This window comes from Micropterus dolomieu, linkage group LG22 (assembly GCF_021292245.1).
Source record: "Micropterus dolomieu isolate WLL.071019.BEF.003 ecotype Adirondacks linkage group LG22, ASM2129224v1, whole genome shotgun sequence".
Lineage (NCBI taxonomy): Eukaryota > Metazoa > Chordata > Actinopteri > Centrarchiformes > Centrarchidae > Micropterus > Micropterus dolomieu.
Window position 1 is genome coordinate 3798527 of NC_060171.1, and position 11371 is coordinate 3809897.

At 39.3% G+C, this 11371-nt stretch overlaps 1 protein-coding gene across 1 annotated transcript; it reads right to left on the reverse strand.

Moving 5' to 3' along the window:
* Positions 1-1510: 1510 nt before the first annotated feature.
* On the reverse strand, positions 1511-7572 carry fezf1 (FEZ family zinc finger 1). The gene is made up of 4 exons (XM_046038396.1): positions 6769-7572; positions 5327-5461; positions 4248-4380; positions 1511-1746 (listed from the first exon to the last, which is right to left on the reverse strand). The coding sequence occupies exons 1-4, from the start codon at positions 7570-7572 to the stop codon at positions 1511-1513; spliced, it is 1308 nt and encodes a 435-aa protein (XP_045894352.1).
* Between the last annotated feature and the right edge of the window lie 3799 nt (positions 7573-11371).

Here is an 11371-nt window from a genome sequence, read left to right on the forward strand (position 1 = left end):
AGAGGACAGAAAAGTTACAGTTCAGTTTGTCCTCTGTGAAGTGTCCTCAGTCCAACACGAGCTGAGAGCGACAGAAGCGTTGCGGCCAGTCGGGAGGTTTTCTCCGGTCAGTTTCCTGGCTGGGCACGTCCAACCCGTTCTCACTCCCAGCACGTCAAATATGGTAGCTGGGTCAATGGCCATTGCTTAAACTATGGTGCTGTGGGTACCCCTATAGGCCGGGTTGGTCTTTCAGCTAGGATTTCTGCTGTTTGTGCCCCGTGTGTAACCGTACGTTGCATATTTGGTATTACTAACTTGACCGCAGAGCTCTGCACTTGCAACCCTGACGCTAGAGGGGCAGGTCGAGCATCATAGGCTGAAGTGTAGGGCCACTGTCCAGGTTGCCCTGTTTGACAAGTTGGCAGTGAGAGCATGTTGTCGTGCCATATCAGGTTTGAGGGGCCACTGCGGGGCCTGGAGGGGTTAGGAAGTGTCCTGATGGCTTTTGCGGGGTCAAGTTCAAGAGGAAAGGTCAAGTTTGGGGTCAACGGGCCTGAGAGGCGACTGGAGGAGTCAAGGATGTGGGTTTCATCTGTACAAATGAAATGTCTACTGACCAAAACATACAGTAACCGCTTCAAAACATTTTACTTGAGCTGAAATGACCCCAAACTTAAGCAAACAGGGATCAAAGTTCATTGTAATGTGATAAAATACTGTTGGATTTCATAGGTTTAATATAAAAAGGTGTCCTTTTTAAGCAGAGCCATGAATACTGAGGTCTTTGGTGGTATTGGATTGATGACTGGGATGGGGATAGGGGTCATTATCAATTTCAGAAGGGGCTGCCCCTAAATGACACGATTGGTTATCACATGTGTCAAATAAACCCTGCCAGTCAAAATGTGAAAGGGGAATTAATTCTAGACACAAAAATCTGTTTACTAGTCATGGTTAGTCCTCCTCAGCCTGCGAAAACAGTTGTAGAACGTCTTTACGTGTGGAGTGGTTCTGTCAAGTCTGAGAAAACAACAGGGTTATCCCAGTTTTTGCTCAGAGACCACGAATTTATAATAAAAAAACCTGCATTAAAAACTGGGCGTGCAGAGTTTGAAAGAGTTTGGGTGTTTACCAGGCAGGGAGGCCCTAACCACAAGACACTAGCCAGCTGCATTGTGGGATGTGTAGGATCCAGTATTTTTTGGCAACCATAATAGGGACTAAAAGTCTGGACATCCCGGCTTCTACTGCTTTGATTTTGACCTCAAAAGAGTCAAAATTAAAGTTACTTGGTCTACCAAACTATTAGACTCAGCCTTTAAATCTCTGCATAAAGGTTTTGGAGAAAGTGTTATTTTAAGTCAAGTTACACATTTTTTGATAACAAAGCACAGAAATTGTTAATATGGGGGCACAAGTTTCTAATTTTATAAAAAAAAAAAAATAATAATCATATACAGGGCTCAGTAAATCTGGCATATAAGGACTTAGTTTTGGTGTGTTGGGATGAAGCGTACAGAGTCATTGTTCAGGCCTGAGGGGGCGACTGCGGGCTGACCATGTCATGCAGCTTCCTGATGTGTTTCTTCAGATCAAAGTTCCTGCAGAAGCCTTTGCCGCAGGTGGGGCAGGTGAAGGGCTTCTTGTCGTTGTGCGTGTGCATGTGGAAAGTGAGGTTGTACACCTGGTGGAACGCCTTGCTGCAGATCGAACACTTGAACTGCTTCTCCCCGCTGTGAGTCAGCTTGTGGTTCTTGTAGTTTCCTGCAGGAAGAGGATGAGATGTCCGATCAGGCCAAGAAAACCCAACCCACTCTGACACAGATTTATAGAATAATAAGGAATAAGACATGTGTATTGAGTCAGTGGCTCCCAACATTTTTGCCTACGCCTCAGATGTACGCCCCCCCCGGGATGGGAAGCACTAAGAAAAATGACACCAAATAAAATAGAAATCTAAATAAATCTCCCGTAACAGTGTCCTCTGATTGTCCAGATGATACCAGAGTTCATAAAAATGTTGATAAGCTGGGTTCCCTCTAGTTTCTTTTTGGATTTTCTTTTGCCCTGGGTTTCGCCTGTCAGGTTAAACAAGGCTGCCCTCTGATTGGTAAAAGCAAGTCCATTCAGTGTCCTCTCACTGTAAAGGTTGTTTGGAGTCACATGCAACCTTTCATGAATACCTCCAGACACCAGTCAGGACTGAAAAGCCTACTGCACCCTCATCTGCATGTTGTTTAGGTAAAAATAAAATAAAACCTATAATCTTATATGATGATATTCTCCCAAAAAGACACTGGGATTGGGCATTAATCAAATACAAGGACAGAGCTTGTTTTAGTAAAGATGCAAATACAAGGTATCAGGTCTGTTATTAACAGGTCTCTATTGATAAATAGTATTTGTATATTTTTGTTAAACCACAATTATTATAAAACGCCATTTTGATGACCAATTTCATTGAGTTTTATTTGCTAGGATTGATTCAAATGTACATAGATATGTGAAATACTGTTTTTTTTCCCCCCAACAACTGGAGAGCATCATGGGATATGCGGTTACCGACGTGCTATGACAATTTATCAGTAAAGTAGAATGCACAAATTGTTTGGTCTGCTATTAAAATCACGGATGTGAAAAATCACAACTAAGTGTGTCAGTGTCTTCTGTGGAAGTTATGGCCCTGATGTAAAACTTTACTTTGTCATCTGACAGGACAATTTTTGAATTTAGTGAAGTAATTTAATCGTACAAATGACTTATTTGAGGTAACAAAAGTACTACTGAGCACCCAAATTATTATCTTGAGGGAAATTATTTGTAATTTGAGGACACTTTTGCCTGAAAAGAGTCACAGATAAATAATATTTATATTATTTAGGCCTATTTAAAGAAAAAAAGTACATTAGTTACAGTATTGTACTGAAGTAAAATTTTGATGTACTTTATTTGAGTTCTTCCATTTTCCATTTTACAACATACAGTTACAATCCATTACATGTGAAAGGCAATTATTGTACTTTTTTCCACTGCATTATGTTTGCAGTTTTACTTACTTTGCAGATTCATAAAACTATAATGAATAAATACATTTTAATGCTTAATCATAGATCAAGCTACAACGCAGTAGCTATATAAACTAATTTACCAGCTGCAACATTTAAGTAATGTGTATACATAGCGGCATCTGTAATTATAATAACAACTATAATACAATAATAACATATTCATTATTCTAAAATGAGCCGTTCTGCATAATGTGTACTTTTACTTTTGATACTTTAAGTATATTTTGATGCCAATAATTATATATTCAAATAAAATTTTCATGCATGACTCTCACTCGTAACCCAGCATTTCTACACTGTAGGATTACTTACTCAAGTAAAAGTTCTGAATATTTCCTCTGCCACTGGACGGTATTTTAAAAGGTGCTGTTGTCTGAGTATACAATATATGGTTAAATATTGTACTGTATGTTCTACAACTTTTTAAATATCTCCTGCAGTGACATTAGAGTGTGTTCAGCATCAAACCTGCTGTGTGTTTGTCTGTCATGTTCCTATTGGTTAACCTGTGACTCCTGTTTTTGGTTGTCAGTGCAATCTGTCCAATGATGTTACTCTTTATGTTTCCTAAAATATATTTATTTTTTTACTGATGCTCGGACAGTTTCAGATGATTTGGCCTTTTTGGGTGTCTGTAAATTTACTGGTGTTGCTTTGAAAACAATCACAGAGCTGACTGGCATCTGACAGATGCTGCTATCTGGCATTCAGCCTGATCTGAGCCAGTGATTGTGAATGTCATTAAATTACTTTAAGATGGTCCCATTATTCTCTCTTACCCTGGTATAAATTATTATATTATAGTAAAAGCACACTGATTTCTGCTACTTTTATAACTGCTTCTAGAAATGTTGTGATTAAGATGTGAAAAAGAGAGCAACACATAATGAAGAGTGTTTTCTCTGTATTTTACATTATGCAAGAATATAAATTATCGGAGTAAATTACAATTATTATTGATCAACACATATATATGTGTGCATAGAGATCATTAGTCTATAAAACGTTTTATAATCAATCTCATTCAGTGGATATACTGCAAATCATAAGAATATATAATAATTATACAATTAGGCCTACTGGCTATTAATTGCGACTTAAAATTAAAACCCAGCACTTCTTATTCGGTCATTGGTTTGAGCTCTGTTCTCTTTTACTAAAAGGTGACGTGATGTTGATTTTCCTTCATTTCCTCACCTTTCTGATGAAATCCTTTCCCGCAAAACTCGCACACGAACGGTTTGTATCCCGCGTGGATGCGCGTGTGCGTGTTGAGAGTGGAGCTGCGATTAAAGGCTTTCCCGCACTGGTTACACTTGTGCGGTTTTTCCTGGAAAAAATAAAAAAAGCGGAAGACAAATATTATCACGGTGGAAACCTGCGCATCCGATAGAAATGAGATTTCTTAAGGATTTTTACAATGACGCATCACCAGACGATCAGTGAAATAGAAATATGTAATTTCTGTATGACCTTACTTTTACACATAGGCTACTAAATACAGATATCACAGGGAATCTTCTTTTTCATAAAAAGAAACATCAGCCTGGGAATCTTGTGGGAATATTTCCATAGTGGAGTGTCACAGTGAAGCCACAGGAGGAGCTCAAACACAACAAACTGAGCAGAGGCTCCAGGATCACATTTCCACAGAATCTGTCCAAAAGAGCTCCATAGCTTTCATTATCATTTATATTTATTCACACAAAAAGTGAAGCGAGTTCAGCTCCACTTTTATGCGTCTATAAATCACCATCTTAGAGTTTTATAATAAAGGGATATTTTTTATAAAATTGATTTGGTTTTCATTTTAAAACAGTGATAATGACACAAAATGCATCTTTAACTCTGACTTACAGCGGGTTCTGTCTCGATTCAATTCATTAGGCCTGTATCTCAAAGTCCCGCGCACAACAAATATAAAAACATCTGATTGGAAATCACTTTCAAATGGACTGGCATGCATTTTAATACAGGAAGTGTTGGACAGTATCACAGTTATTATGTGTTCGGTTTAAAATATGTCAATCAACAGGCCTTTAATGTTGATCAAATGTTTTAGATTTCTTTTTTAAAACAGGGTTTTTATTTTTTAATATTATGAATGAATTTTCGTACAAGAGTAAATAACTAAAGGATAAATAACACCCAAATGGTCAACAATGAAGAAAATTAAAATAAATGGATCAATTAAATTAAAAGTTTCTTGTAACTGAAGTCAGTTTATTAGTTTGGAATTGAACTAATACTCTTTAAGTAATAATCTTTGGTCCTACCTGAGTGTGGATGATTTTGTGTCGGCACAGTGTGCTCGCCTGTCGGAATCCTTTCCCGCAAACTTTACACACGAACGGCCGCGCGCCGGTGTGCACGGGCATGTGGCGGGTCAGGTTGTAGTGCGCGTTAAACACCTAAAAGAGAATAATCAACATTAATAAATAATAATAAATTAAAAGCATAAAACACAAAAATACATCTTTATACACCAACGACTTCCCCTAAAATAACATTACATTCACATCTACTCATCGGTGGATGCCAAATCACCCCCCCCCCCCCCCCCCCCCCCCCCCCCCTCCTCCTCTACGCCCCCTTTATGTCCCAGTTTAAGAGTTTATTAAGTGGCTCATGGTCTTTTCCATTAATGCCAAAGAGAAATAAGAAAAAGAAATCGGATGCTCTTTAATTATCAGATTGAGTCTAATTAAAGTCAATCTGTCAGGGGTCATTTAATGAACTTTGAATAAATGTATGGGTGATATGAAACACAATACTAACCATGTAAACCCGCACATAATATAGCAACGGACGCGTTGTTCTTAAGAGTATTTGAATAATTAAGTAAGCTTGATTTCACAGATAAATGAGCAGCGTTTAGGCCTAATATATGTTTGGTGGGCGGTTGCGCTCGCGGTCTTCACGGGCTTTTTTAACGTTAAATATTTCCGTTGAAGCGAACCGCTTTCTTTAGTGCAAAAAAGTGAATCTAACGGCAGCTCGGACACTGTCTTGTGAACCAGATGAAGCGCGAGTAAGGAAATAAAAACTAAAGCAAGGGCTAAAAAAGCATTCTCATTTTAATCTAAAACAATTTTGAAAAAAAAAAAAAGCTACAGGCGGACCCTAAAAAAGGGAAGAGAAAATCAAACTTAACACTTCTGAAATTTTAATTTTCTGAAAGAAAAAAGGAAAATTAAAGAATTCAGCTTCCTTTTTTTTTATTATTATGCCTACTAGATAAAAAGGTTCATTTATTCTTAAAACAGATTGAGTCGTAGGCCTATGTTGTTTGTAATCTTGTAGGTGGTGAGTTTTAATTTGTAGTTTCTTTATAACACACACATCATGTTACAGCGTTAATTTCCCGAAATCTGACCATTCAGAGAATTTCCCTCTAAATTAAGACTCAACAATGGTTTTAATTTGATGATTCTAGAGTTTAATGAAGGATTATCGACTTCTCCTTAGTTTATTTCTCTCTCTTTTTTCATGTCTAGCCAATATAATCCTCAAAGACAGTTTGAATAATAGGTAGCTTATTATTTTTATTCCATTGCCTACAGAGGAAAATTTCTAAAAAGAATGTGAAATTGAAGTCTCTGCTTTGTTTAATTAAAAAATGGATCGCCGTGCAGGTTTGTAGGACTTGCTGTGATTTGGTTTGGTCTCCCCCTGTGGTTAGAGATGAAATCAAATAAATCATCCGTGCAGGACTCACCTTTCCGCAGACCTCGCAGGTGAAAACTTTGGGCTTGCTGCCGGGACAGGAGCCGTTCAGTCTGGCCGCCGCCGCCGCAGAGCCCTTAAAGATCTTGTCGGTGAGGATCTGGTCCCGCTCCTTCATATAGTGCTGGATCTGGCTTTGAGACAGCTCCTTAAAGGCCTGCACGCCGGACACCGGGTACCGTTCCCCGGCCTGCTGTAGGCCCGGCTTGCTTTTTTCCGCCATGAAGGCTTTATGCCGGGCGGTGAGCAGGTACGAGGCCATTGGGTGCAGGTTGACCAGACCGGCCGGCGGGGGACACGCACCGCTTTCCCCGCTGCAGTTCAGGTAACACACGGTGCCCATGGTGGGGAAGGAGGACTGGTTCACCACCCGGGGTCTGAAGAGTTTGTACTGACCGGCGGTTTGGCTCACAGCGGAGTCCTCCTGTTGGTTCTTGTAGTTTAACCCAACACCCATAAAGTCTGCAGGAGCGGCGAGAGAAGACGCGTCAAAGTGGCCCGGATCCAGCCCGATGTTGAGCCGGTGGCCCGGTTCGTACCCGAGTGGCACCAGCGGGATCATACAATGCAGCGAGGACGGACAGACGTCGGGTTTCCCCACGGGAGCGGACTGGAACCAGCTGGGGAGCTGTATCGACTTGGGCTCGGGCGTCCTGGCCATAATCCGGTCGATGGAGAAAGCGAGAGGCTTGCTGCTGCCACCTCCGGAGGTGAGCATGTCGGAACCCGCGGACTGGCTCCCAGAAGCCGGGGGGGAGCCGAGGATCCCCGCTGGGCGGCGGAGAGGACCGTCCATCACCTCCGCATCAACTGCGCCGCGACAACAACAACAAGAAGCTGCTGGAGCGAAGCCGGGGGTCGGTGTTACTCCTCACCGGCCCGCAGGAAAGGGCATCATCTGCCGGGGAACCCCCCCCTCAAAATCACCGGCCCGTTCCCCCTGCTTATTGACGACAATCAGGGCGGCCGCGGCTCGCTCGATGACGGCGTGCGGAGAGTCGAGACCTCGCCGATCGTTACCGTCCAGGAAGGGGAGCGGAAAAGTAGATAATTTGCTCAATTCTCCTCCGTCGATTCTGTGCACTTGTCGCCGCTGGAAGAGGAGGAGGAGGAAAGGAGGAGGTTGTCCCTTACTTGGCAGGACTCCTGCTCAACTGGAAGGTATTTGGTAAATCCCAGGTCCCCTTGTGGCTTCGCGTGACATCATTTTCCTTTTTTTTTTTTTTTTTTTATCGCAACACGCTGGACTCGCAGCGGCCGCGAGGTCAGGAGCTGTCAGAGTTTTAGATCAGATTTGGAGCAGCTTTGGCTCCTGAAACCCAGACCTTTTACGCACGGCTCAGAGAAGACACCGTACTGTCATGTGGGTGAACGTGAGAAAGAAAACGGATCGAGATGTTGAAAAGAAAATGGACTTCAAGTCATTGATCTCAGCCTGGGTGGGCTTTGGGTCTTTGAATCACAAACTTTTACTCAAGCGCTTTATTCCTTTTCTTTTACGCACTAGATTTTTAGATGCCAAAATCCACCCTCGGCAGAAACGACTCTTCTAGATAGTAACTAACCTGTGCGCTCTCCTGTAATCAGGTCCTGTATTTTTTTCTGACGCAAACGACTCTTTTATGCACAGAGAGACTGTAAAAAAAAAATAAAAAATCACCTTGCAGAAACGCAAATTCCGGAGGATGAATCAGTGAGAGTGACAGAGTCCAAACCGACAATACCTTAACCCTGTCAGGAATGAAAGCAGAGAGTGAGTGGGTTTGATGCTGAATTTTCAAAGATAAAGGAGAGAAATAAAAGTGACCGCTGAAGGCCCGAGGAGCGACACACAGCAAAACACACAGTGTTTACTATGAAATACAGTAAAGAAGTATTAATAAGGTATTTGTTTGTGTTGGTGGATAGAGGCTGATGTTCTTTTAGTAGCCTATATTACGCAACAAAGATTTTAAAATGTTAATGGTTTAATTTGGTTTCTCTCAGGTAAAGAACAGCGTCTTTTTATAAACTGCTACAAATAAAGATTATTATCAGTAAAGCATTTGACGGTCAGACAATGAGTTAAAATTAATAATACTAACCTACTTTAAATACTGAATAGGCGCTGTGAAAGAAGTTAAATCCAAAGGAAGCTGCAAAGAGAAAAAGGCTTAATCTAAAAATAAAAATCTGAGCATTTACCAAACCTTTAAAAACAAAGTGTTGATTATTAAATGCAGATAAAACGACTTTTTAAAACGGCAGGGGGGAAAAAATCGAATATGTAGTAATATTCACAAGCTAATAATAGTCCACACAAACTGAAACGTGAAGCCTCCATGAACCTGAACGTTAAGCTGAAATGAATTTATGGTAAATTCTTTATATTTTTAAGGAATGTGAGATTTGTAGATGTGACTTGGTATTGTTAAGGGATGTTGGTATTAGTGGGGCATATCAGGCCACAAACAACATGCTGCCATTATTAAAACGCACTACTATCCTACTGCCACTGTGAGATAATTGTGGTGTCATTGTATATTTGTGTGGAGAAGCCAAAGACAAATTTAAAGTGGACAATAAAGTCTAATAATAATAATAGCCTACTAAAAATATCAACAATATTATGTAGGCCTAATCATTACTACAAGTAGCATATTTATTGGCCGCTGTTAATAATATTTTGTAATACACCTACAGCCTCCCCTCCAGATAAAAGTGTTGCAGCTGCCTTTTTCATAGTATTCTGTTCATGTTTGTTAATTGGTTGCCTTTATTTCTGCTTTTTATGTTATGATTATTGTTTTATTTGTATCCATTGTTTTGGTATTGTGGCATTATATTTGTCACTGTTTTTGAAAAAAAGTCAGTCAATATTATTGACACATACTAAGCAGCATATAACTATTGAATAACTGCTTACAACAAACTATAATGTAGTTATAAGCGAATATAAGCATATATTAATATATTTTTAACATATAACTCCTCCTGTGGACACTAAGTGGACACTGCTGTATAAACAGATAATGAATGACAATATAGTAAAACACAGTTGTAATAATCTAAGATATTTAATTGCTGCACATTAATAAACACTTAAAAATGTCATCATCAAATGTTTGCACTGATAAATGCTGAAGGACTTACAGTAAAACTTAAGAATAATAAATAATAGTTATATTTTACAACAAAGGGAAAATAGATCTACAGTATATAAAGGTGAAAGAATAGAATGAACCAATAGGGAGTATGTAAAGTACAAAGGTTTGTGACTATACCATATAGAATGAACTACACCAGACGTACGGTGTAAGCAAGTGCAGCTTTGACATGTCAGTGATGTGTGAACAGAAAATAACAAAATGAGTGTGATGCTGTGTGCAGTCAAGTTAAGAAGCAAGTCACGTGTTCTGTGTTATAAAGCAAGTACACTCAAGTAAATATGAGGTACATGATTACCATTAGTCGTAGTAACAATAGTATCTGTAACAAATTCAGTTGTGTCAATACGCCCTGCTTCTTTGTCTACAGGCTAAAGCAGCATCATTCATTATTTGAACAGCTTTGTGTCAGTGATATTTATTTCCCGACTGATCTGATTTTATCCTCTTGAGAGCACATTGTTTGCTTATATATTAATATAAAGTTAAAAACCCCATTCAGATATTTGTGGATCCTTCTGTTTTATTTTTATTGACTTCTGAAATGAAAAAATTTCACAGCAGACTGAACATCAACTCAGGGGAAAGTGGTTCAGTCTTGCTGTTTATAATAAAGATGAAAAAGGAGTAAATCTGTTTAATAGTAACATCTTTCATTTTGAAATCACTTCATACTGTAGATTTGAATTTTATACTCATTTTCCTTTTATTTATTTGCTGTAAGGTATGTACATATTATTAAATAATAATTGCTTTTACATAATAGTAACAGTATTAATAATGTATCCTTTTTCTTGTGTTTTGTGTCTGTGTCAGCAGGAGGACTTTTGTTGCAGGAAAAAGGTTTGATGCTCATTTTAATGAGGAGAGAAAATAAACTGAAGCTGATGGATGACAGCCAGCAGACAGTTTCCAAGGAATAGAAGCCCTTACAAACCTCCATAAACCTACAAGATTAAGCCGAAAGGGAGAATAAGTAGTTTAAAGGACGAGCACAACAGAAACTAATCCTTACAAACCAAAGGTCAAGCCCCGAATATTGTGATTTAAATGAGAAATGTTTTAAACCTCTGGTTGAATTTAAGAATTTAAGTGGCCAGACATCCAAGCTTGCAAACTGATGAGCCAAATTCAGTAAATAAAGTCATGTTGGGAGTCCACTGATTAACATACGAAACAGGGTTCCTATATTTCCTTAAACCCGACTTTTTTTTGATAAGGTGGGTGGGATATGCATGGTTTAACTAGCTTTAGGGGGAAGTAGGTATTTTTAGAAACAGCTAACTCCCCAAACAGAAAAGGGAGTTATATTTTATAAAGATTCCCTATGAAATCAGAATCGTTATGTCAACTCGCTGTTTTGGTGGCTGAAGCCAAAAAAAAAAAAAAAAAAAAACTTTTGACAAGTCTGACTTGTGAAAATAAAAACCCACAAGGTGAAAACACAGG